The 27,409-nt window shown below is 40.2% G+C and overlaps 1 protein-coding gene and 1 long non-coding RNA gene across 5 annotated transcripts in view; one reads left to right on the top strand and one right to left on the bottom strand.

The window, feature by feature from the left end:
- Positions 1-27,409, top strand: part of LOC140122477 (uncharacterized) — a 58,632-nt gene that overhangs the window by 30,145 nt on the left and 1,078 nt on the right. Inside the window, exons 4-6 of one of the 4 annotated variants that reach the window (XR_011854332.1) lie at positions 411-718; positions 2,229-2,388; positions 2,983-3,184. This is a non-coding gene — a long non-coding RNA (uncharacterized lncRNA). Of the gene's footprint in view, positions 1-410; positions 719-2,228; positions 2,389-2,982; positions 3,185-11,910; positions 12,240-27,409 lie in introns of those variants that run through there. The other 3 variants (XR_011854329.1, XR_011854330.1, XR_011854331.1) reach the window with 3 other exon arrangements.
- On the bottom strand, positions 89-27,154 carry GRK7 (G protein-coupled receptor kinase 7). Its single transcript, XM_072143392.1, has 4 exons — positions 26,056-27,154; positions 19,269-19,706; positions 6,378-6,646; positions 89-697 (listed from the first exon to the last, which is right to left on the bottom strand). The coding sequence occupies exons 1-4, from the start codon at positions 26,659-26,661 to the stop codon at positions 355-357; spliced, it is 1,656 nt and encodes a 551-aa protein (XP_071999493.1). The 5' UTR covers positions 26,662-27,154; the 3' UTR covers positions 89-354.

Raw genomic sequence — 27,409 nt, 5'->3', positions numbered from 1 at the left:
AATACCATGTCCTAAGCAACTCTCTTCAGAACGCCACAGACGGCCCTTGTCCTCAAACTTCCTCCACTTAATAAAAAAACAAACAAACTTTTGTCATGAGTTTATAAATGCGGAGCCTGTTATGTAACAAGTCACAATGAAGAAACACAAGAGGTTTTTGTAAAAGATTACCAAAACATACATAGTCAAGATGATGGATGATCTCGGTAGGAAGCTACCTGTGCCACGTAGGCTCAGCTTATGGAAAAAGTCAAAATTTGGATGGAATGTACAGTGGGGGCTTAATGTATGAAACTCTCAGGTGTAGTAAGCTGCTTAGAGAATACGTCCCATGCTAATGTACATGAATGCCTTCTATATGATAGAACATACTCCTGACTTCTTCTCCCCGCCGCTCATATATCTTCCAGAGCTTTCCCTATTCGGATCATTAAGCTCATCAAATAGTCCAGTGTTGATGATCTCCTGCTGCCAGCTGATTGGAATCGCGCCAGTGGCAAACCTCTTGAAGAATTTGGCATCTTTCTCGTCAAAGTCAATCCCTTTGACCTCAGAGAAATCAGCTATATCTGCAATGTCCTTGGCATAGACCACAGATGGGTCCGGTACAAACGGTGGGTCTACCATTCCAGCTTCCAGCCTTTGGAAGTTTATAGATTTAAAGAAAGAATGTTTTCTGGGGTCATCATCATTGGATCTGCAAAAGATTATATAACAGGTCAGTCAAAAAGACAAGCACCAATACTGAAAAAAATGTTTGCTGTGTGACATAATGACCTTCTGCTTGTTCACTCAATACTCTAGAATGTGAACCTGTCAACATATTTTAAGCCCTTAAACCTCTTCCATAGCGTGATATAGATAAGTAGTAGCTTTCCAAAGATGCCGCTTCAAAAGAATATGCATTACAGCATAAAGGAAAGAGTCACATGGGCGGTCCAAGTATCCTGAGGAGGAGTCATAGGCAATTCAGGGTGACTGATAACCAACAGGTGATGGGCATAACCAAGCCAGGTGATGGGCATAACCAAGCCAGGTGATGGGCATCACTGGTGCCTGACAATTGGGTCTTAAGTGAAAGCAGCTATGTCCACCCCATTGAAATTCTAGGCGAAAAGAAACTAAAGTTACAAAAAAAAACAAAAATCCTCAGTGCTGGAACTTATTCAGACATTGGTTTCCTATACTAGTTTCTATACAATCTAATCAACTTACCAGTATGTTTTGAAGTGTGGGAGGAAACCGGAGGACCCGGAGGAAACCACCCACGTTGACCCTAATTTATATATATATAAAAAACGTACCATATAGTAAATCTGCCCAAAGCCCAGCACATTTTTCTGATGTGGGTGGCAGGGTATAAGTTCCAATTTTTGCAAATTCCATAGAAGTCCAATGACCTCTACAGGGAGTAAAGCAGGCGTGAATTGGTGTAAATGGGTCCATGAGGCTCAATTGTCTTAAAGGGGTCCCATTTCATCAAATAAATGTCATTATTTGTAGGATATCGTATACAATGTTTCAATATACTGTCTGCATTCATTCTCTGTGTTTTCTAGATCTCTAGATCTTCTAAAGGAAGCTTCATTGTTTACTTCCTGTGGATAGAAACGGGTCCCTGGTCATGTGATGTCACACAGGTGCACAGCTCTGATTACTCTCGGATACTAACGAGCACCTGTGTGAAATCACATGACCATGATCAGCTATCAATCCACTGGAAGTAAACATAGAAGCTTTCTATAGATTGACAGCAAGCAGAGATCTAGAAAACTGTGAGGAATTGATACAGAAAGTATATTGGAAAATTCTAGAACTTCATCAAACAAACAACAATATTTATTTGCTGAAATGGGAACACCCCTTTAATACATGGCTCTTTCAGAGGTGGATATTCACCTTTTAATGGACTTTATAGCATATTATGTGGTTATCTTCATTTTCTAAGCTCAACAAAGTAGTATCCTACAGTGAGCATTACTAGAAAAGTCAAGAATTACAGATAGAGATTGAAGCTGATTGTGAATAAAGGTTTTTCTGAAAACAAATGTCCAAGACCCAACTGGATCCACAGAAATGAAAATATTAATGATAATTTATTAGATATTTATTAGTTACTTTACAGTTTACTATTGTGCATAGCCAAAAACTATACTCAGCACAACGGATAGGTTTCTGGAGACCTGTTTTACCACTTAAATAAGATCCTATAAATATCCCCCACACAGTTGTACACATGGATGTTTTCTGGGCATTGCTCCATGTCTTGGACTATTGATCTCTGTCCAGGTTGGGTTGAAGTTCTCAATACGTCGGACGCGGATGTGCGGAAACATTAAAGTGTGAGCCAGACCCTGATGGGAACTTTCCGTAAAGAAATGTATTAAGGTGCTGTCTTGCAATAGAAATTTTTATTTTCCGTAGAATGCAATTAAAATTGAGTATATTGGGGCACATTTACTAAATTTACTAAGAACAGTACAGTCTGTACTATGTGCAGTTGCCTGTGTATAGTGCAGAGGGCGCCAGATTCAGGATTTCTGGTGCACGTTTTTCATGAATCTGGTGCCCCCCTGCACTGCTCCAACAGAGTGCACCAACTTTTTCTGGTGCGCCTTTAACATAAGGTGTGCAACACATTTCTGTCGGACGTTGCATGATTAAATCTGCCGCACGCTTCGCACGCTGCTTTTAGTGCAAAAATTTGTCTCGCATGAAGAATAGTGCAGCTGCGCTTCGCAAATGTGGTGTAGACGCTTCTTACATACTTGTTCAAGCAGTTTGCACTAGAAAGAACATGCAAAGTCCAAAAACTGGTGCGCGGCCCTTAGTAAATGTGCCCCATTGGGTCTAAAAGTGTAAAAATTCCATATTGAATTCAAATTTCATATTGAAATATGAAGTCATGTTGAATTGGACCCATCAACTCTTCTGGCAAGTATTTTTTTAGTACATTCTTGAATTCTCAATCTTTGTTTTTAGGACTCTGCATTGTCTTTTTCTCTATAATCCAAATCTAGAAATGTATTAAAAAATTACTAACTGGGCATTACCAACCCCCCTGAGGTCATTTGCATTGTATTTTGTCAATTGGCACAGACAACACCATCTCTGAAGATATTAATTACGCAAAATCTGTAATCGACTTGAAGAACAATAGAAAAAAAAATCATAACTTAAAAAAGTATGTATTTCATCTTCACGTCTATTGATTTAGACATATTTCTAAAACCTTGTAAATTCAGTGGCGTTCAGGCTACGAGTTTGAGTTGACAGTGTAAGGCAGATGCTGTCTGTTACCTACAGCGCCCTCTACTGGGGGATAGCATACATTTGGTGCACAGACTATATAACAAACGTAAGCATTTCTTTGTAGAGTCCATTATTTGCTGTTGGAAAATACATGTTTGCCTATAGTTATCTTCTATTATCTTCTAGATAAGTGGTTTCCGATACAACAAACTTATCAGGTAAAAGTCCAAACCGTTTGATCCTTATTTTTTGCAAAGCTAGAAGTTGAGCTATTCATGTAAACTTGAACACCCGTTGTTGGGTTTGGAGGATCCAAATGTTTGAGAAGTGTATATCCCCATCTACTCCTTTTGGCCATAGTTGGATTCACATCAATAGTCCTTCTTTGTCAAAGGTCATTTGGTAGCTACTTTACATTTTTGATCTGTTTTTGTTATGAAAGATCATATTGAGTTTCTAGGATTTACTTACTATTATATCTGTATTATTCAATCTGAATGTGAAATTCACATATGGACCTATTGTAGGCCAGGGGTGAGTACTCATAATGGTAACACTCCCATCAATCGGATACTGACTGTATAGCTTACAAACATGCATCAATATCTTGGTGATCCCTTTAATAATAATAATAACAATAATTCTTTATTTATATAGCGCACACAGATTACGCAGCGCTGCATAAAGCATGACAAATTGGTCCCTGTCCCCATGGGGCTCACAATCTAAACAACCTAACAGTATGTTTTTGGAGTGTGGGAGGAAACCGGAGTACCCAGAGGAAACCCACGCAAACACGGAGAGAACATACAAACTCTTTGCAGATGTTGACCTGGGTGGGATTCAAACCCAGGACCCCAGCGCTGCAAGGAAGAAGTGCTACCCACTCAGCCACCGTGACAGTATACACAGATTTTTATCAAAATGTGATAATTTTATGTTACAAAAACCATTAGAGACTATTTATTATTTGAAGTGCACCAGAATTACATAAAAAAAACTGGAGCAAATATTTATTTCTACATACTAGATACTTGTACAAATGACATGCACAACTTATTTGCCCTCTGTTGTAAGGGTACGTTGGGCAAATTTCCGACATGTGATAACAAGGGCGCGCTAGGACCTATCCCACTGTGGTCCTATCCAAACGTGGTCCTTTTCCTCCCCTCCCCCTATAAACAGGAGGATTGAACATCGGCAGTGAAGTACAGGGTGTTTTCCCCATTGATATCACTTCCTGGGTTTGCCCATGAAAGAAAGAAAGATATTTACACAATACAGATCATTTATAACCCCCTTACTTTACAATTTTACTCAGTTTCATTGCTGTTTTAGCTCCTATCACTCAGTGATGGTCAGTGTAAGATTGCAGAGTGTGAGTGGGAACTCTCTAAGCAGAAACTTCTTGATTCCTCTGTGCTATCAGATGCTGTGTGCTGACAATGTGCTTAGATTATTAGGGTCCAAGTTTATCTACACTATTATTTAGCTTCTGAATATTCTACTTGTATCTGACACATATAGTAAGAGGGATGAGACAGACCTGAGATGAGAGATGATGAGATATATTAGATAGATATAAAATACAATGACACTCTCAGCTCTGCTGCCTCACCTAATCAATAAAATACACAGTCAGCTCTGCTATAAAGACCTTATCTGTCTGTAGCTTGTAGAGTAAGTCTCTGCACACTGCTTCTTGTCGGCAGGAAGTCTCTGCACACTGCTTCTTGCCGGCAGGAAGTCTCTGCACACTGCTTCTTGTCGGCAGGAAGTCTCTGCACACTGCTTCTTGCCGGCAGGAAGTCTCTGCACACTGCTTCTTGCCGGCAGGAAGTCTCTGCACACTGCTTCTTGCCGGCAGGAAGTCTCTGCACACTGCTTCTTGCCGGCAGGAAGTCTCTGCACACTGCTTCTTGCCGGCAGGAAGTCCCTGCACACTGCTTCTTGCTGGCAGGAAGTCTCTGCACACTGCTTCTTGTCGGCAGGAAGTCTCTGCACACTGCTTCTTGCCGGCAGGAAGTCTCTGCACACTGCTTCTTGACGACAGGAAGTCTCTGCACACTGCTTCTTGCCGGCAGGAGGTCTCTGCACACTGCTTCTTGCCGGCAGGAAGTCCCTGCACACTGTTTCTTGCTGGCAGGAAGTCTCTGCACACTGCTTCTTGTTGGCAGGAAGTCTCTGCACACTGCTTCTTGCCGGCAGGAAGTCTCTGCACACTGCTTCTTGGCGGCAGGAAGTCTCTGCACACTGCTTCTTGGCGGCAGGAAGTCTCTGCACACTGCTACTTGGCGGCAGGAAGTCTCTGCACACTGCTTCTTGCCGGCAGGAAGTCTCTGCACACTGCTTCTTGTCGGCAGGAAGTCTCTGCACACTGCTTCTTGCTGGCGGAAAATGCAATACTTTGCACACATACCTCATGGCTTCCACTGAGCATATGCAGGTGGCGTGTTCTCCGAAACGTCACAGTCTGTGGCTTACATCATTTTGTGAGGCATTTGGAGCAGTATGGGTCTCTGTCCGAGATCGAGACACGTGAGTTTTTTCCACTTATGACGTTTAAATGACACTATACTGGCGACTAAGTAAATGAACTGTTGGGAATGTATATAGTCACGATGTCTACAGTCTAGATAATTGCAAGCTACTATTGGGTGAATCACTATGAATTTGCTTTTATACTTTCATGAATATTGAAATTGTTAAAGAATAAATTTGAAGTAAATTGAGGAAAGTTTATTGCATACATATTTTGTGGTCATTTTCTTGGACGCTTTTCATTGGAGGTACACGCCTCTCCTGATACTATGAAAACTACTTCATACTGTCACGATGTGACAGGTCCTAAAACCTGTGTCCAAATATCCTCTAATTCGACAGCGTTAACCTGGTGATTCCCTAATTCTTCTTTAAAAGACCACTCCACTGATTCGGGTGTTGTTAGAATTTTTTTTCCCTAAATGTTCCAAAGTAATCATTGTCATTATTTTGGGATCTGTACTGTGAGTTGGGTGGTGCCAGGTTAGGACCACCCATCATGAGCCTTACTTGTATATTGGATAGTGAAACAATCCCAAGCCTGAATTAAAACGTATGATCTGGTCATGTCAAGTGACTCTCACCTGCTACCCAGTCGCTGTTCAGGCTTCTTGGCGAGCATTAGTCTGCATATATCCTTTGCCTCTTCGGTAAAGTTTGGATTTTGGAATTTGACCTCTTCCTCCAATGTCCTGCGTTTCACCTCATCCTTATTCTTATCCTTTGGATCTTTAAACGGCGTCTGCGCTGCAATCATTTCATATATAGTACAGCCCATTGCAAACCAGTCAACAGCATATGAGTAATTCTCGTCCTTTAGCATTTCAGGGGCCATGTAACCATTAGTGCCCGCCTGCAATGCACATAAAGAAAGCACAAGTTAGATCTTCTGCAAATGTCATATTACATAATAAATATGGTTAATGTTGTCAAAAATTGCTCCTTTGCAGGTTTCAGTTCCAGAATTGCTAAGAAGTTATTGCTTCCAATGAAGAGAGATAAAACCTGAACTTTAAATATGAACCAGAACTTCAGTCGTAGGATGACACCATTAATAATAACTGACCACACCTGCGGCCCTGGCTTTAGATAAAGACTCAGCAAGCTGACATTTCTGAAATTTCACCATACACTCTAAGGCTATATTCACACTGCCGTTGCCCGCCCGTGCCGTACCGTAGCGGGCAACGGCAGTGTACGGGGAGAGGAGGAGGAGGTGAGCGCAGCTCACCCCCGCCCCTCTCCATAGCAACCTATGGAGCACGGCGCCGTATTACGGGAAAAGATAGGACAGGTCCTATCTTTTTCCCGGGTACGGAACGGTACGGTGCCGCACTTGTGCTGCACCGTACCGCTCCCGTAGGGTGCCGTGCGCCCATAGAAGTGTATGGGGGACGTATATCGGCTGTATATACGTCGGCCGTATATACGTCCCCCATACGTTAGTGTGAATGTAGCCTAAGAGTTGTATGACTCACTAAAAGGTTAGTCTGTGACTACTGATCAGGCAAAGGCAGAAGCGGCATCTAGAAACTGATATTTGTTCATTCTGCTTAATCAGACACAGAATTGCATGATGATCACACAGAGATTTCCACCTAGGTATATCCATGCAGCATATTTCCACACTGTGCTCCTAAAAATACCAGTCACTTACAGTATAGTAATAATAAATATTATTAATTATCTAAATAATTAATATATACATAATTTCCACACTCTGCTTCTGTGTAAAAAAAAAACAACAAATTCCTCCACACAACAGAACTGAATGTGCAGTGCTACCTGAATATATAAAAGATATCCATTAGGTCATACCCTGTCTCTACATATGTCAAAAACACCAGACACCACAAATGACCATGATCGGCTGTTACACGTATCACAAATAGCCCAGATACCAGAAATGTTCACGTTCTGCCAGGGGCGTAACTTTAGGGGGTGCAGAGGTTGCGATCGCACCTGGGCCCAAGAGGTTTAGGGGGCCTTTATGGTGTCACTTTCCCATATGAGAAGACTATTACTATAAACCATACATTATAGTCGGGGGCCAGGCACAGACTTTGCACTGGGGCCCATCAGCTTCTAGTTACGCCAAAGCGTTCTGCCCCTTCACCTATAAAAAACACCTATGACACCACAACTAAATCCCATCCGCAGATAAATACCACAAAAAAGCACACATTTTTGTATTTTTTTATATAAAAATGGAAAATCAGTAAAGATCAATCTGATTTTTTTTTTTAGAAAAAAGTGTAAATGGCCACACTATGCTCCATTCATATATCCCAAAATACACAATATCATCTGCATATAAATAATACACTGTTTTTACTACAGGACACACTATAAACTTACACTGTACCCATAGAATATATACAGACCGCCATAAATTAATATATTCATTCCCACCCAATATGTAGTATACAGTGCCCCCTTCAAGTTAGATATTTTCTGGAGCGTCTAGTTGTCATTTTATTCATACATTTCTAGGAGGGACAACAGAGGAATGACAGAAGGAAGAATTGTAAGACAGGGGATGGTAAATTCAGGGGAAATAGAATAGACTCGTCAGGGGAGCTGACAAGTCCCCTTTAAATCAGGAATCCATTTACTTATTTTGTACCCACATATCAAATATACAAATAGAGTGACCTATAATTTGCTAACAGCCTTCTCATCATCATGGACCTCATTACTCAATCTCTGTAAAAGTTCTGCATTTATACTAAATATATATGTTAAATGTGCCCTAAAGAATAAGCAGCCCCTCCCCCAATGTAATACAACACGGCTTATTGATTGCATTGATGCATGTGACATCCATAACTAATTGTGCTGACAACTGTAAATTAATCAAGTGTGTGTTGGTTGTGAGTCGCACGAATCCCTGTGCTGGTCTGGCAGCTGTGTGCTCCTGTATACACAGCATATTGTACATTAGTACTTGATGAATTCTATATTGTTCAGGACTGAGCAGGTGCTGAGTCCCAAAATGTTACCGTGCTGTGAACCTACACAAATATCGTAGTAAATTATACATTTGACAACAGTTAGTCACATTGAAGTTAGTTAGTCACAACAGTTATTATTGAAAGAGGTTGTCTAATTTAGAAATGCCATTAAAAAATGGGATGCGGGGATGATAGAAATTGCCCAAACAAATGTTCTTAGCGACACAGAAGAAAGGCACATTTCCATGCCTCAATTGCTCTGAGTGTACTAATATACTCCGTGGAGATACATTATATCATCCCCACACTGGACAGCCCTTTAAGATACAGGGATATTACACATGCAATTCACAAAATGTGATCTATTCTATCAAGTGCCCCCTGTGGGTATCTATATATAGGGGAAACAATACAACCTGTCAAAACCCGCATTAATAAACACAAATCGACCATCAGATGCAATAATAGACTACTACCCATCCCTTACCACTTCCATGATAGGAAACACTCCATATCCCAGCTTAAATTTCAAGTGATCGAACAGATTGAAACCCCCCGAAGAGGAGGAAATATTAAAAATCTTCTCCGTCGCCGTGAGGCGTACTGGATACACACTCTGGGGACCTTGGAACCGCGAGGGTTAAATCGCGATTATGACTTAAGTCTTTTCTCATGATCACAATGTGTAGCTTGCCTTATATCTATTTACCTAATGTTAATTTTGTTCATATTTGTTATTTACTTTGTTTTTACCTCTCTTTTCAGAAGCGCAGCCAAAATGAGGATAATACCTGAGGCCACGACGTCACACCGCGGAGGATTCCGGTAGGATGTGACGTCAGTGGGCAGGACTTAGTTTGCCACTTTGTATTTAAGTTTGTTATGTCCAGTCATTTAATGTGGTTGATAAAGGCTCGTGTGCCGAGCCGAAAACGCGTTCCCATTTCTTGGGTGTCCCTGCCCAGCATGCTGTAAGTTGAACTTACAATAAAACTTATTTGCATTTAGTTGATGAGTGCCGGGATCTTCCTTAGTATCCATTGGGGACAGGGACCGATTTGGCAAGCTGTGTGCAGTGCTGCGTAAACTGTAGGCACTATATTAATAATTATTATTATAATATAACTGTATTTGACACTCCGGTCCTGACATATTTCACAACCTAACTCCACAACACTAGAAGATGCCTCTGACTCTAGCTGCCCTGACCTCGGCTTGTACCTGACAACTCCTCTGGCTGACATCTACTTGGAACTTGTGTCTGAGCCCTAGACTGGCCATCACCTACACTGTGACCACTTTTAGATGTAGAAGTCTGGTGATCTCCCTAAAGCAAAGTCCAGATCTATGTAGAGGGATCTAAGGGTGACAACCAGGGAGGTTGCTGGAATAACACTAATTGGCAGTGGCGGAAAGTCTAACCACTTGGTTCAGAATCTCTGATCACTACAGCCATACTGTCCAGTGGTTGTGGTTTCAGAAAAATAATGACTCATAACAAAATGATGTTTAAAAGCACAACAACATGTGCTAAGAATATGGTCTGGTCCTCAGACTCCAGATTGTAATCCAGTTTCGAGATTATCTAGGTAGGTGTGTTCAAGATACTTAAAGTAGAATACAAGCCATGAGAAGTCGGTTCATTGGTTGCAATTAGAGATGAAACTTGACCAACAAAATGTCCCGGATGTGATGGCTGCTAATGCTTAGAGAATTTTAGGAAGTCAAGACGTATTTCATTAATTCATCAGTACGCAGGGGAAGCACGGCAGCTCAGTGGTTAGCATTAAAGCCTTGGGTCAACATCTGCAAAGAGTTTGTATGTTCTCTCTGTGTTCGCGTGGGTTTCCTCCGGGTTCTCCGGTTTCCTCCCACACTCCAACATATACTGGTAGGTGGATTAGATTGTGAGCCCCATGGGGACAGTCACTGATTTGGCAAGCTCTGTGTAGAGCTGTGTAATCTGTGTGCGCTATATAAATAAATGAATCATTATTATTATTACAAAACAAGCTCATTCATCTATAATATACTACATCCATATTTATAACAAATTAGCTCCTTTTTTTAATTTCCAAAAAATATTTTTTTTTAGATTCTAGTGGTGTATATGAAATTCTCCATGTATTCATTATTTATTGTTGCTGCATTGCAGTTGGCCAGTGTGCGCTCACTCTCCCCAAGATTCACAGGATATAACATGACACATTTCCCACTGTGCAGTATTACATGGTATTCATCATAGAGTAGAACCACTCTTAATGGAAAAATACTAACTAGCCAGAAGGCCTGTAACAATGTGTGGAAGGGGGCAATGGAGTCACGATTCCTTCATGAATTCCTGACTTTTCTATAACAACCCTGAATGCAATGCTTCCCTCGGAGTGCCATGTAGTCAGTATGCAGAGCACATTAGGATGATGATAACCACTTTTTTTTTTTTTTTTTACTGCAAATGCTTTTAATATGAAGGAAAAGCTCTATGGTATTCTTAGGCTGGGTGCGGCAACTGCAGCCCGGGCACTTACACAGCTCAGAACCAACCGTGCCTTCCAATAAATGCCTTATAAGAGACTTATTGATACTTGGCACAGCAAAACTTGGCAGCTGCTCCGCACAGAGATTGTCTTTTTGTGCCAAGAATAGTAGTGTCAGACCAATTAGCCATCATTTTAGAGAGAAGAGAGAATTCTATTACTGGAAAAAGAGAACTAAGGGATTCACAACTTTGCAAACTCTGGAGCTGAAATGAGGTTAAAGTCATTTTATATCATAATATCAAAAGAAGTAGAAAATAATTGCTGTCAGATATTAGTCCACAGACTAATACACCCTATGATATCTGGAGATGACTCAGATGTTGTAATTTCTGATGTCCTTCAGAGAAAAAAAAGTACTCGAAATGTTACTACTCACTTCTACGGAAATGATTCCAATACTGCAACAAGTAAATTCCAAAAAGTGCAATGCAGGGATTTCAATTTAAATGAACCATCCACATCCTCAACGTTAATCTTTTTCTCCCGAAAAAAAAAAAAAAATTTTTGCATAGCTGAAAGCATAACCTAGATTTTTTTTATTATTTTAGAAGTGAATCATGCAAATGATAATAAGAAACTTTGTATTGTACTTTATTTTTGTTTGCTCCTTTCTTCTCTTGTAGTGAGCAGTGTATCTGAAAGCTTTCTCAAGTCCATACACAGCAGAAGGACAAGGAAACATTTTTCTTAAACAAGATATAAAGAAATGGGGGTGACCTGAAAGGCCAAGCACAATCACTGTACAATGTATGACACTGCGCTTGGTAGGGCATGATGTATTTAATTTGGAAGTTCTTTAAAATATCCCTTCATCCTTAAAGTAGCCTAAGTAATGTATACAAAGGAAATCAAAACTAAGGCTAGCCATGTCAGTGCTGTGCGGGTGATTTTTTTAGGTCGGATAAAATGTCTTGTTACAAAGAACTTTGACGCTATGGATCCAAAAATAAACGTACGCGTTTCACTTCTACTTACTTTTTCTTTCTCAGAATTGCCAAAAGTCTTCTAATCAAACACCCCATGGATATGGATATCAATTTTTGTTTGTTTTAATAGAATGTTATAATATAAATTGTGCATCTTAAGGAAATTGAAGAAACATTGGGGCTCATTTACAAAGGTTCTGGCGGACGCATTTTCGTCGGGTTGCCCAATGATTTCCGTTTTGCTCTGTATTCCCCCGGTATTTTAGTGTACGCAATCGGATTTTGGCGCATCGGCGCCGGCTTGCACGCAACAGAAGTCGGGGGGCGGGCTGATGGATTCAGACAAACCGTGGAATTTAAAAAAGGAATTGTGTCGTAAAATCAAGGACTCACATGCATCAGGAAGAAGAAGGTGAACTTCAGCGAACCTCAGCGCGGATGCAACGGATGCAGGAACACGGGCGCACGAGCTTAGTCCGGACAACGCACTGCGGGATCGTGACAGTACCGGGTAAGTAAATCTTCCCCATTGTTTCTAACTTAAAGGGGTTGGACTGTTTTTTGTAATGTGTGCGTAAGTGTAGGGGGACAGGATATTAAGTAATTTGCCAATATACATCTATTACTAGTTCTGCTCCAGTTTCTTGATATGTAAAGTGAAGCCTCCTGTCTATTACCTCATCAGCCAGACATTCCTGTACATAAAATGGCTACGGATGGAGGGTCATGTGATCTCTATCTGTCCATGAGCAATCACCCTGCCACGACCTTATGATATTATTCATGAATATAAGATTAAAGGGGTATTCTCACAAAGATTAGATTCCTAAATATGCTCAGGATAACAAAATAACACATTCTCTAATTCACTCTCATTAACAAGTGGTGGTGTATACAATTTTGGTTGTAACGGCTCTGGATACGGCTATAAATATTATGACTATGGTCAGATGCTTCTCATGAAAAGCCCTCTGTTGTCTGCACACTGCAGTGCTCTATGCCTCCTACCCCTCCCCCCTGCATTAGAAGACCAGCTCAGGCACAGGCACTTCCTGTCAACAAGCAACAGTGTGCAGAGACTTACTCTACTAGCTACAGACAGATAAGTTATTTATAGCAGAGCTGACTGAGTGTGTTTTATTGATTTGGTGAGTTAGCAGAGCTGAGAGTGTCACTGGCTCACATTTATCAAAACAGTGCAAACTGCACTATGTGAACTAAGCAAGGTGCACATGATTCTTGAATTGTGGTGCACGTTCTTCATGAATCTGGCACCCCTGCACTGCTCTGGAGGTGTGCACTTTGTTCATGTTGCAGAACTGTGGCACAGACACAATTGTGGCACATGTCAGACAGAATTGGCGCACGGTCTGACTAAGCAGTAACAGCCCCAAAAGTGGCACATTTTTTCTGTCTTGTCGTACACAGCGCAGCCGTGACATAAAACTGTGCACACAATCAGTACAAAGTCATACAGAAAACTGGCACAGACACTTTAATAAATGTGGGACATTGGGGGTCATTTACTAAGGGCCCGATTCGCGTTTTCCCGACGTGTTACCCGAATATTTCCGATTTGCGCCGCTTGTACATGAATTGCCCCGGGGTTTTGGCGCACTCGATCGGATTGTGGCGCATCGGGGCCGGCATGCGCGCGACAGAAATCGGGGGGGCGTGGCCGAACGAAAACCCGACGTATTCGGAAAAACCGCCGCATTTAAAAACCGGAAATGTGTCGCTTGGGGAGCGCTCACCTTCACCTTCTATGGGATGGTGCATTCCGGGGCGTTAAGATTATTTTCGGCGCTGCAGCGCCACCTGGTGGACGGCGGAGGAACTACCATCTTAAATCCCAGCCGGACCCGAATCCTGTGCAGAGAACGCGCCGCTGGATCGCGAATGGGCCGGGTAAGTAAATGTGCCCCATTGTGTTTTATATCCATGTCATGGACCTCATCATCTCTCATCCCTGATCTGTCTCATCTCTCTTTTTCTATGTGTCAGATGCTAGTACAATGTTCAGAAGCTAAATAATAGTGTAGATAAACCTATAACCTGATAATGTAAGCACATTGTCAGTACACAGCATCTCACAGCACTAGAGGGATCATGAAGCATCTTAGAGAGTCCCTGTCCACTCTCTGGAATCTTACACTGACCATCACTGAGTGATAGGAGCTAAAACAGCAATAAAACTGAGTAAAATTTAAGAACTTTCTTTCATGGGCAACCCCCTTTAAGGTCCTGGCAGGGCAATTCTTCATGGATAGATAGAGATCACATGACCCTTCATCTATGGCCATTTTATGGACAGGAATGTCTGGATGATGAAGTAAAAGACATGCGGCTTCACTTTACATATCAAGAAAGTGAAGCAGAACTATTTATAGATGTATATTGGTAAATTTCCTAATATCCTGCCCCCAGCACTTACACACACAGTACAAAATACATGAGGAAAGGTAGCCAACACTTTTTAAGCAAATAGGGATAATATTTAAAGTATGAATTTTCAAAGACTAAATTAACCACCTATCTTGAACTCAGATATGAAGTTGTAGTGATAAGAACTAAATGATGAGAGAGAGACTCTAAAGACAGGCCGGAGGCCAGGATAATCAACACCCCAGCAGTGCTCACCCTTATATAATTAATGGTGTGGGGAGAAGAACCTCTCTACGTCTACGTCCTTTCCCCAGTTCAACTATAGGTTATGGCCTACTCACTAAAGGTCACAGGTATAAGTCCTCATCTTGATTCATAGATCATAGGAAAATGTGGCATAATAGACATTTATGCTTCACCAATGTCCGTAATAATTACAGGTAGGCTTCTGCAGTAACAAGGTCACTGGCAAAGAGGTGGCTTATAAGGGAAAAGCTGGAATTAGGATAGGATGCCCACAGGGCAAGATATCAGCCAGGAGAGATTCTGAGGCTACAAGGTTGGTTTACACCTACTAGCGATAAAAAGGCAATTATCCTATGCCAGGCCTCCTGGTGTCATCACAAGGGGGTGGTCAGGGAATCTTAGGATCTATTTAGATGAAAGTCTCCAGCTAATAAATGTCCATTCTTAGGGGGTCCCAGGTGTACAGTTGGATTAGGTCTTTGATCAGTTCTGTTTTAATCAGTTCTTTTTTATTTAACCAATCTGTTATGTTTTGCATTGTATGTGTATGTGTAATGTGTCACCCATTTTGTATAATAACCCTGTATAATTGTAAGCACTGTCCTTTTGATATTAAACTTCAATTTAATAAGAGCCTTCTCGTGCTCTAACAATTCCATATCTTTGAGGAGACATTACCTAAATTGATAGCTTAATTTGTGACTGTAATATTATATTGGTGCATAATATATATTAGGTGTCTTGTCAGCCTATATAATCACTCAGGTTCTTGAGGGTGTAGACGTATCAGAGCAAAGTCCAGTGAGACCAGGCAGGCTCCCTGTCTCCCGGTCAGCGAGCAGCAAGGATCCTGACAGTAGTCCACATACATAGAACAACTTTTTAAACAACTAATAAACAAGTAGTATTCTTAGAAGCCTTGGTCAGTAGTATCTAATGGATCCCTATGGGTCCCAATGTGGATAGTAGCTAGTCAGGAGCTCACAGAGACAATCAGGGTACAAGGTAGTAAAGGTAAATGACAACTTATGTAAAGAAATGTCCAACCCCTTTAAGCAAAGTTTGACACTTGACTACTGACTCTGACAACTGACTTTTGACTTCAATATCTGATTCTGATACCTTATTGTATAGAGGCTGAGTAACTGTCTCAGGGTGAATCAACAGGAAATCCAAAAACAGATGAAAACCCCTTCACTAGAAACACCCAGGAGCATTGAGGCCTGGGCACCCACCATTGGGGTGCCTCCATTCTTTAATTACAGATTTGCCATATGGTAAGATGATCACTTTTACAATTTTTTTGTTATTTTTTTTCTTTTTACTTTGAGCAATCTGAATCTGCTGACCACTTCTTGAGTCTTCTTAAGACATTAGAGGGGACCCATGACAGAAACAGTATACGGACCCCTTATTATCCCAATTCCTTTCATAAAGCACCATCCTTATGTCCGACATGATATGATAAGCTATAATCTCAGACTAATACAAAAAAAAATGCAAATGCAAAAACTGTAAAGAGCCTTTTAAAAGTAATCTCAAACATAGGAACCTGCATCAGGGTGATAGAGGGTCCTACTTACCTACGGGGCCCTGATACAGCTATGCTAGCTACAGCAATACTATGTATAAAAGCCTAGCATACACAACCCCATTCTGATATCTGCTTGTCCTGCATCAATAATTTACATTATCATTATTCATATATGAGAACAAATTTTGGAAGGAAAATATGCAAGATGATTGATGATGAATTATAAGTGGTAGCAGAAAAGACTTCATAATAACCATCCAACCAATGAATCATGACATTTTTTGGAAAGATACAAATCTATAAATTACATGGTAAGAGATCTGCTATGAAAAATACATTTGGGAAGATGCAAATAGCAAAAATAACAAATTTATCACATTTGTGGATGGTTGAAACTCATTAGTTGCACTATGATGAAATAAAGGTTATCCAGACACAACATAGAACAATTTCTCGCTCACATATGGGTACGTATAATCTGGTTTGAGACAATGGGACACATTTATTAAAGTGTTTGCGGTAGTTTTCTGTCTGACTTTGCAGCTAAAGGGGCATTGTGATGCTGATCTGGGGTGTTCGATGCCGATCCGGGGCGTTCAGTGCACCTCATTTATTACCGCAACTGGAAAGAATTGTGTTGCACTCTCTATGTTAAAGATGTGCAAAAAAAGATGGTGCACACTTCCCGAACAGTGCAAGGGTCGCCAAATCAACAAAGACCATGCACCAGTATTCAATAATCTGGAGCAGCCTGCGCATTAATGAGGTAAACTGCTCTATGGGCAGGATTTACACATTCTGGAACAAGCACGACTGTCGGCATCAGAGATCAGTCTCCGGAAAGCACAGCCTGACTTTTTAAAGTGGCGCACGTGTGTAAGTAATTAATGGGTTAATAATCATTCGAGCGCCATAAAAATGCCGACATCAATGAGATGTGCGCCAAAATCTTACATGGACTGCGCCTTAATTTTGCTCTCTAACCATTTTTTTTCCTGGTCTAAAAATGCTGACAAAATACACATAAATGTGACGGATAATGTGGAAAAGTTAGGCCACACCCACTTGAGCCAAAAAAAGACGGAGGAGTCAGGATAGTCGGAAACATCTGTTCTTTCTGGCGCAAACTCATTATAAATGATCTGCAACAATTCTGCGCCCAAAAAACCGAAAAGATCACTGCATTTTTTAGGAGCAGATATGATAATACATGTCCCCCCATGTGCGGTTTGCACTACTTTTGATAAATCTGGGCCAAGGTGTATTTATACAACACCTGGTTTCTGCTGCAGCCTAGTGACAGCCTAATGAGCCAATAAACTTTCAACAAAATGGAATAAAAATGGCAGATTATGATAAACTCTTTTATATTCTTTATTAAAGAAATGTGTTCATGCTTCCATCTTTTTTTCTGCCTTTCTTCCTTATTTCCATTTTTTGAACATCAGCTTGTATCCTCCGACAGCTGAGAGATAAAGGAACCCGATAAAGAGTCTAATGACTTCCCACTTTACAGACAATCCCTGGATAGTCTAATCTCCTCAGAGAGCTGAATCATGAAGGGATATATTCTCTAGGTATGGAAAGAGTTAATCTTTAGCCTCCTTATCTGTCTGATGTGGGTGGACCTCAGATGCATTGCTCAATGCAGTAGAAGAGCAGAAAAAGGGTACAGAGAAGCTACTTGATGAACAAATGAATTATCATGCAAAGTTTACCATTATCACCTAATCTATTCTAAAAAAAATAGCTAGTTTATTTACTCTTTGAGTCATTACCTTTATCTCTCAGCTGTCAGTGGATACAGGACAGAAAGCTGATGTACACAAACTTCTTAAATAAGGATGGAAAAATAAGGACACAAACATTTTTTAATAAAGTATATTACAAAGTTTACTATTATTTTTTGCACTATTGATGTGTGCAATTTTATAGAAAACTTAATTACGCTTTTCAAAAATGGTCATGTCACACCTGGATCCTAAAATAGCAATATTTAATGCTACAGACTCTCAGGTATACACACGCTACATGCATGTCCAATTCCTTATCTTGTTCTTTCTTAGAGATGCCTTTTGTTGTCAATACTCTTAGTTTGTATTATACTCTTAAAAACATCCAATTATCTACCTAATACTTAGTTTGGTCCATATATTTAGCAAAATTTGACTGTGCAAAGTGATGCAACTATCAATGGATCAACAACCGTAGGCCGGACTAATCCTAGAATCTGAATACAGGCGGTCCCCTACTTAAGAACACCCGACTTACATAAGACCCCTAGTTACAAACGGACCTCTGGGTGTTGGTAATTTACTGTACTTTAGCCTTAGACTACAATAATCAGCTATAACAGTTATCACAGGTGTCTGCGATTAAGCTTTATTGTTAATCCTGGTTCTGATGACAATCCAACATTTTTAAAATCCAATTGTCACAGAGACCAAAAAAATTTTGGTACAATTATAAAATATACAGTTACGATTTACATACAAATTCAACTTAAGAACAAACCCATAGATCTCGTACATAACCCGGGGACTGCCTGTAGTGAAGTAATATATGGCTACCAATTCTCAGCCATCACCAATATATACAGAACAATCTTATAGTACGTCACGTGGCTGAAAAGCATGTGAAACACAAATGCCATCAGAGACATGTAGACCTCAGTGTCTCAAGTAAACTAGCAGCTAAGTAGTTCTCAAATGGTTAATTGGCAAAATCTTCTTACCATCTGCCTTTAAATTAAATAGCCTCATAAGGTCCTTAGCGAAGACCAAATCCTAGGGAATTAAGACTTGCTCTTATAATACAAGGTAAAATAGCTCACTTGCTTCTTCTCCTTTGCCATGGGATGTCAGTAGTCATTGAACAATGTGCTACTCACCCTTGTTGTGATGGCTTGTCCTTCCTTTACTTTGACTGCAAGTCCCAAATCAGAAAGCCGACAGTTGCCATCGTCATCCAGGAGAACATTTTCTGGTTTCATGTCCCTGTAGATGATCTTCAGAGAATGAAGGTGCAAAAGCCCACAGCAGATCTGAGCTGAGTAGAAGATCACTCTCTTAATCTCTAGACCCTTTTCTCCAATGTTATAGATATGAAACTTCAGGTCTCCTCCATTCATAATGGTCATCACTAGGCACAGGTGGCTTTTAGTTTCATAAGCATAGGCTAATTCCACAATGAATGGGCTGTTAACTTTTTCAAGGATCTCTTTTTCCAACAAAGCCATCTTTTCCCCATTCTTTTTCTTAAGACGCTTCTTGTCCAGTTTTTTACATGCATACATCTGTCCCGTGTTCTTTACTTGGATGGCACATACCTGCAAGACACAACACATGGGTTACATCAAGATTTCCATGTGAGATCTGTAAGGCTGAACTACAGGCGGTCCCCTACTTAAGAACACTCGACTTACATACGACCCCTAGTTAAAAACGGACCTCTGGATATTGGTAATTTATTGTACTTTAGTCCTAGGCTACAATAAACAGCTGTAACAGTTATCACAGGCGTCTGTAATGGAGCTTCAGCGTTAATATTGATTCTTATGACAACCCAACATTTTTAAAATCCAATTGTCACAGAGACCAAAAAAGTTCTGGTTGGGATTACAATGATAAAATATACAGATCCGACTTACATACAAATTCAACTTAAGAACAAACCTACAGACCCTATCTTGTATGTAACCCGGGGACTGCCTGTATGTAGAAAAAAGTATCCTCTAATCTTTTCTCAATGGTCCATTTCCGAGGTAGTAATTTGGGAGTCTAATCATGTAGGCGATGGGGTGTAAAGAACATCTATACAAAATTACTAAATTATTGTCCACAGTTGCGACCTCTTGTCACAAGTTATAATAACTAAACCAATTCTGCGATACAGACTGCTATCTGACATTTTAGATTTTAGGTGAGCTATGAATTAAACGGTAAAAGCTAATTCCAAGATGATACAAATCAGCCATGACAAACAACAGAAGATAAAAGTCATTCGTAGAGTTGAGCAGACCGGATGGTCAGTTCGGTTAGCTGACCCAGACATATTGGCGGGTTAGTGCTGATCCCAAATTCCGAACCCCTCCATTGGGCCTGTTCATCTCTATTCATTCAACATGTTTGTGTGTAGGAAGCCTTACTTAGGGTTTATTCAGATGGCCAGGTGCTCACCCAGACCAGAGCACAGGGGCAGGAGGAGGAAGGGAGCAGGGGTAAGCACTTTTCACCCCTTCTTCCCTCCTCCCTCCATGTCCTATATTTTTCAGCACGGCCACCCAACTCGGTGATGGTGTGGTGACACACTTTGTGCTCACTGGACTGTCATTGGGAGCCATAGAAGTCTATGGTTACTTGATCTGGTCGCAAATCATGCAACCATATCATGGCCGCCATAACGCTTGTCTAAATGAGCCCTAAAGCATTGGATGCTCTCCTAATGTGTTTCTAATAACACCAAGCAGGCCCAAAAAGAGTCACCTGCTTTGATAAAGGATAATAAATGGTAATGTGATGTGATTATATTTGAATCTGATTGCCCAGCTAAGGAAAAGCAGAATTTGGCATTGACATACTGCTAGTAGTATTTCAACATTGTCTATGTAGTTATTATTATACCTGCCTTGGATGTGCCAAAATGAGGCTCCAGTCATAAAAGTGAGGACGGGGTCTCTTTAGTAGAACAAAACACCAATATTCTATTAATCTAATATTAGAAGAGTCTTAAACGTCTGTATTTTTCACCAACTTAAGAGTGACCTCACCCACTCAAGCTTGTTTGTGTTCCTCCGTTCACTAATCTGCTTTTTGTAAGGCAGCCCATCTAAATCTTGACATGTTAGTATAATTGTGCCTCAGGTTGGATGTGGTCACCTCTTCACCCTGGTAATTACCCCAAGAAATGCTTCTTTTCACTGCGGGAAGTCATCACTGCATACAGAGGATTACAGGGAATTAGAGAAGGTAGAAGGGGATGTCAGGTCTCAAGTCCTTCCTAATTGCATTGATGTAGAGTAATTCCAAGGAGAAATCATTCACCTTGGGCCTTGCTTCTAGTCCACCCATTATTTGTATCAAACAGATAGACATTCAGTCATTTAAAATAGGTTTTTCTGAAGGACCTCCCGTTTCAACATTACAGGACCCTGTCTTTATTGGGTTGGAAGTGATAAAGACATATCCAACATATTGATGACTTCTCATCTAATCTCTGGCCTCGGTTAGGTAACATAACTGGCACATGCACCATACATGAACACTGAGGCCAGTGGTTGGCTGAACCAAGGGATGTGCCATGATCATCATCATCATTATGGGATGAGACCTTCTCAGCCTCCAGTGATATTACAGAGTTCCTAGCTTGGCTACTTATCTTACGTTAAAAAAAAACAATAATTATTTATGTGTTTAGATATGAACTGCCAGATCCTTTTTTCTTCTCATATCATTAGTGATGAGGGCAGATTTTAAATCCAAAAGGTGTGGGGCACCTCCATTTTGGGGTGGATCATCACTCCCTGTGACTTCAAGTGCTCACACGTTACATTGATTTAAATGTTGCCGAGTTAACACCTGCAATCGGTGCCAGCACATTTTAAGAGTGTTAAGGATGGGTAAGGGGGGCCCAACTATTCTCCGCTCAACAATAGTCCTTATCCATATTAGGTATGGGTCAGCCAGTCCCATCCATGGGTCTCAACAACTTTGCGATTATTTATGAATTGAGTAGAACAATCCATCCACATATCGACTACACATCAAACCAGCCATCAAAGGCTTAAGTCACATTTACTTCTTCCAAAAGAAACTAATTCAACCATATCTATATATTACAATGTCTTCTGTGGATATTAAAGCTAACCCATCATTTGCCAATGATCCCTCCAGGATATCATCTAGCTTTCATGGTTTCTACATCATCTAGATTTATGTGTTGGTGCTCAATCTTATCGAAGCTTATAGGTGAGTTTTGATTATGAGTATTATAGTTATTATATTTCAGGCTTTTATACTCTCATCAAGTGGTTACCACAAAGCCATAACTCTCGATGGCTTATATTGACTAGATATTGATTGAGTCAAAGGTCAGTGATTCACTAGGGGGTTCATAAAGCCATATTGCTTGCTTTCATTTATGCTAAGGTGAATGGTGAAAGCAGAATTATCTCTACTGTTCTGGTCCACACATCATAGTGTAGGAGATAAACAAATAGGGAATCAAATGATTTGGACATTTGATATAATTCAAGCCAATATAAATCCTAGGATATAAATCCTGGACCAGCACCAAGTCTTTCTACTACATAATTTAATCCTCATCCAGTACTGGAAGCATTAACTAAATGATCGAGAGATAAAAGTTATTTTCACAAATTATGTTCAGACATGGCTACTGGCACTATTGCTGGCATCACGTTTATCGGGATGGCTTAATTTTTATTGATAAATGGAATTTTTTGAAATGTAAGGGATAATCACTCATTTATAGAACTTCCTTTCGATGATACCCAAGTTATCACAATGTTCTCTACCAATATGTAAGAAAGCAAGAGAGGAAATCTAAGTTCCTAAATAAGTTCTTACAAAGGAAGAACATATACAGAAAACCTCACTCACAGATTTAGTCCCAGTCCCAAATGAGGAGCCTATTAATACATAGGAACAGGGCTACAAACTTCCTTGAACACAATCAGGAAAAATTACTTTTAGTTGATGATCTTCTTTCTTGTGATCAGGGTCCTCACTCTTCTAGTACAGACAGACCCTGGGTTAAGTATAATATATGTTCTTTAGGTTTGTTCTTAAGTTGAATTTGTATTCAAGTCGGAACTGGCATATTTTATCATTGTTGTGCGAGGCAAATTTATTTTTGTCCCAGTTATAATTAGATATTCACATTTTTTTGCTGTAATGGGACCAAGGATGATCAATAAAACTTCATTACTAAAGTAAAGCATCCAGAGATTTCACCACAGGTCACATCTGGCAGAGAGGTCTGTAACTAGGGACCATCTGTAAGTCGGATGTTCTTAAGTAGGGGAACGCCTGTACAAATCTATAATAAATTAAGCTGATCTTTTATTTAATATTTTTTTTGCTTCTACATATTCTATGCCTTAATGAGTTTTGGAATTCTATTAAAAAGAATATAACTCTGATATTGAATGCTCTCCTCCACCAATTACCAAGAATTTGGATAGGGAATAACTTTTATACTTGGCCCAAACCCTTTACACTTTTCATATGTTACTCCTTAAGAACACCCGACTTACAGACGACCCCTTGTTACAAACGGGCCTCTGGATGTTGGTAATTTACTGTGCTTTAGTCTTAGGCTATAATAAACAGCTGTAACAGTTATCACAGGTGTCTGTAATTAAGATTTATTATTAATCCTGGTTCTTATGACAATCCAACATTTTAAAAATCCAATTGTCCAATTGGTTGGGGCTACAATTATAAAATATATAGTTCCGACTTACATACACATTCAGTTTAAAGGAAACCTACCACTTGAAGTGGTAGTTGTAAGATGCATATACCGAGCACCAGCTCAGGGTGAGCTGGTGCCGGTGCTTACTTTCATTAGTGTCCTAAACCGCTGTATCGCTAATGAAAGTAAGCACCGGCACCAGCTCACCCTGAGCTGGTGCTCGGTATATGCATCTAACACCTACCACTTCAAGTTTCCTTTAAGAACAAACCTACAGAACCTATCTTGTACATAACCCGGGGACTGCCTGTATATTAAAACAAATTAATTAATTATAAATCATTAAAAAAAACTTTTAAAAAATCTTCAGGGGATGTAAATGGTAAGGATCTGTGCTGCTTGGCTCCCACTAGCAACTCTGTGCACCATGCCAATTCAATAGAATGGCTTTGGGCAAATAATACACCACCCTAGACATCAGTCATTGTTCACTTGAAAAAGGGGTTCTTTGCTACCCTGAAGCGTGTTGTGCTATTTGAGATATTAAAAATAAAACTCCTTTTTCCAGCATAATAATTATATGAATCCTCCCTACCACCAGTGTGCGCCAGCTGTTTACATTTAAACTTTTCCCTACTGCGATTCAATCCAGGGTGTCTATTGTGACCCCTTTTGGAAAGCAGCACCGTATGGTATCTATATGAGAAGAGACTTATAGTTCTGCCTAAAAACTTGCACAACCAAATCTGGTGTGGCCCTCTCCTCTTCTCTTGAGCACAAGCTACAGCTTATTACAGAAATTTCTACTCTATCAGTGCTTTTTCTCCTCTTCCTTGTCTCTCCATCCTTTAAAAATTCAATATCTGACTTTTGTCTGAATTGCTTATACCCAACAGATTTTAAATTCAGGAAATGACGGGAACCCTCCAGTGGAAGTCCTAGGGACGTTGTTGGGGTATTGTAATTTTAATGTTTCCTGACCCCTTTAATATCTGATCTAGTGATCTATTTTTCATCACTTCATGCATATGCAACTATCCACCACAAAGTGTAACTTCCATCTTTTAAAGGTGTAAAAATTTTCCCTGAAAATAGGACCTAGTGCAATTTTTTTTTTCAAGATTAGAAATAAAAGGCCTCACCTGAAAATAAGACCTAGCGACTGTCATTAGACAGGATCACTGACTATGGTGGTGCAAATGCTCTACAAGCAGCTACCTGGACAAGAAGGGGTCATTTAAGAAGAGTCCTATCGCTAAACATGAGAGATTGGGGTAAATGATTCCCATAGAAATGGAGCTCCATGAAATTCAGAGATAAGAAAGTTATAAGGATGTTAGAGAAGTTGTTGATATGATGGTCTTTTAATAAAAAAGACGGGGATAGTTAAGTGTACCCTGAATTGTTGTACATGTACATAGAGTCACAAGACTCTATTCAGATGTTTGTGCTGATGTAAGTGATGACAGGACTACAGTATATTAATAAATGTAGATTTTTTTTGTTCCACAACAAATATGAATTCTTGGTCGTGGATAGCATATTCTCAGAAAATAAGACCTAGTTCCTTTTTAAGAGCAAAAATTAATATAAGTCACTGTCTTAATTTGGGGGAAACAAGGTAATATATCTGTGCCCACCTTAATAGTTGTATGGGCGATGGACAACCTAACCTTACGTTATTTAGGTGAAAGTAACAAGCCTATAAAATCAATGGCTCAAAAAGTCAAGGAACAATTACTCAGGTTACATTTACTATCCAACATTTTGAGTTCCACCATATTTCATGAATAATGGCAGTCTAACCCTAAAGGATCAAATATAATTCTTGGTGGTTGTCTCAAAGAGGTTACACTTAATTTATGTGGCTAAATGTCTTAAGGAAAACTCAAAGTGGTGGTCTCAAAAGCAGTAATAATACTCAGATCTGAGTAATGATTTCAAGATATATCCATGGACATGGCCTATTAATTGAGCTTACTGTTAGGATGAGAAGTGAATAAACCAGCAATGCTCTACCACTTCTTCTCCAGAGATTGCATACAGATCTAACTTTCATTGCAAAAGGAGATCAAACTGCTATAAACTGGTTTCATAGACCCATTATCAGTCTTAAGAACTCCATGTTCTCTGCATTTATTACATTTCTGACAGAAATAGAGATATCTAGATGCTTAAAAGGTGCCACTATGAAAAGTACTCAATACATCTATCTGCTAGAAGCAGTAAAGTGTCCATACCTCTCCAAAGCCACCTTTTCCCAGTACCCTGAATTCGTAAAAGTATTTGTGCGTGATGGGTTGCCTCTCAAAGGCTTTCCACTGGAGGAACCTATCGTAGAAGACGCTGTTCTGGTAGTCTTGGAATGGTGTCTCCTTCAGGTAGTTATTTACCTCCTCCTTAGCTTGTTGAAGTAATGGTGGGAGCGCGCTGAGCTGTGCCTCCCGGATCTTTTTGAAAAGATCTGCACTTAGGAAAGGCAGCTGACTCTCAGAACTTTCTTTGAACCTTTTGGTAACAAAATTCTGCAACAATTGATCCTTCAGCGCGTCCTCCTCCAGTTCCCAGTCGTTTATTTCATCCAGAAAAGTTTGCGGCACCTGGTACTCAGGCACTGAGGTTAGGAAGTCTCGGAATAGTCTTTTGCCGATGGGTTGCTCTACACAGATACTTTGATAGTCCAGGGGGATAGAGTCTTTTATTTCATTGCGACAAGCATCTTTGGGAGGTAGCGAAAGACTCTTACGCCTCTTCTGTAACTCTTTCAAATCGCCTTCGCTACTTTTTCTGGCCTGCAAGTAAGCTGTGTTAGCTATAAGATTATCTAGTCCTCCCATGTCACACATAGCTGCCTCGGAGCCTTAGCTATACTCTGCCTGCCAGGACAGAGGTCACAGGACCGATGACTTCTCCTCTCTCTGCCTTCTTGTGGCTCTCTTCCTCCGCTCCACAGGAACTGGGACAGAGGGTCCAGCTGCCGGAGTTAGCGTTAAATACCACTAAGGGATTTTCATTAAGACCCTTTGCTTGTACCATTTGTGGAAAGTGACTGGTAAGAGGTTTCCCTGCTGTAAGGAGCTTTTGGCATGCTATGTATAGCTGCTGATTACATACAGCAAGGCAGAGGCAGAGGGACATCAGCACATGTACAAGAGAGAAAGAAGGATATGCAAAGCAGAAGTTGTGAAAAAGTTTGAATAAATTACATAATCTTACACTACTTGTTTCCGCACGGAAATACTAGCTGTGCAAATCTGGGCTGACTTTGTCTCTAATTATATCAGAAATAAAAGAACAATGGGAGGACTGACAGATTCCCATTTCCCACTATATTTCTGGGCAAAATAGAAAATGGATTATTAGACAAAGTATAAAAGTATAAAAATATAACTTCTCTCATTTCAAACATTTGGCAAGACTTATGCAGGTTAACCACAGACTAAAAAGTACAGACAAGCAAAAAAAAAACTGTCTGTATATTACGTTTAGGAAATGTGGCTGAGCATTGTAAAGGGAAGGCTGTTATATACTTAAATGCTGAGCTGCAAAGTATTTCTCGAGCAACTGACTTAATGTAGTCAACAACCCCTCCAT

The sequence above is a fragment of the Engystomops pustulosus genome, chromosome 3 (assembly GCF_040894005.1).
Source record: "Engystomops pustulosus chromosome 3, aEngPut4.maternal, whole genome shotgun sequence".
In the NCBI taxonomy this organism is placed as follows: domain Eukaryota; kingdom Metazoa; phylum Chordata; class Amphibia; order Anura; family Leptodactylidae; genus Engystomops; species Engystomops pustulosus.
This window is presented reverse-complemented; position numbering and strand designations above follow the sequence as displayed.

Excerpts from the sequence above, each read along its gene's own strand:
- GRK7 (XM_072143392.1), bottom strand. The coding sequence starts at position 26,661 with ATGTGTGACATGGGAGGACTAGATAATCTTATAGCTAACACAGCTTAC. Across the intron at positions 19,707-26,055 it reads GAAAAGGTGGCTTTGGAGAG|GTATGTGCCATCCAAGTAAA; the intron begins GTATGGACACTT and ends TGTGTCTTGCAG. Across the intron at positions 698-6,377 it reads GAACAGCGACTGGGTAGCAG|ATCCAATGATGATGACCCCA; the intron begins GTGAGAGTCACT and ends AATCTTTTGCAG.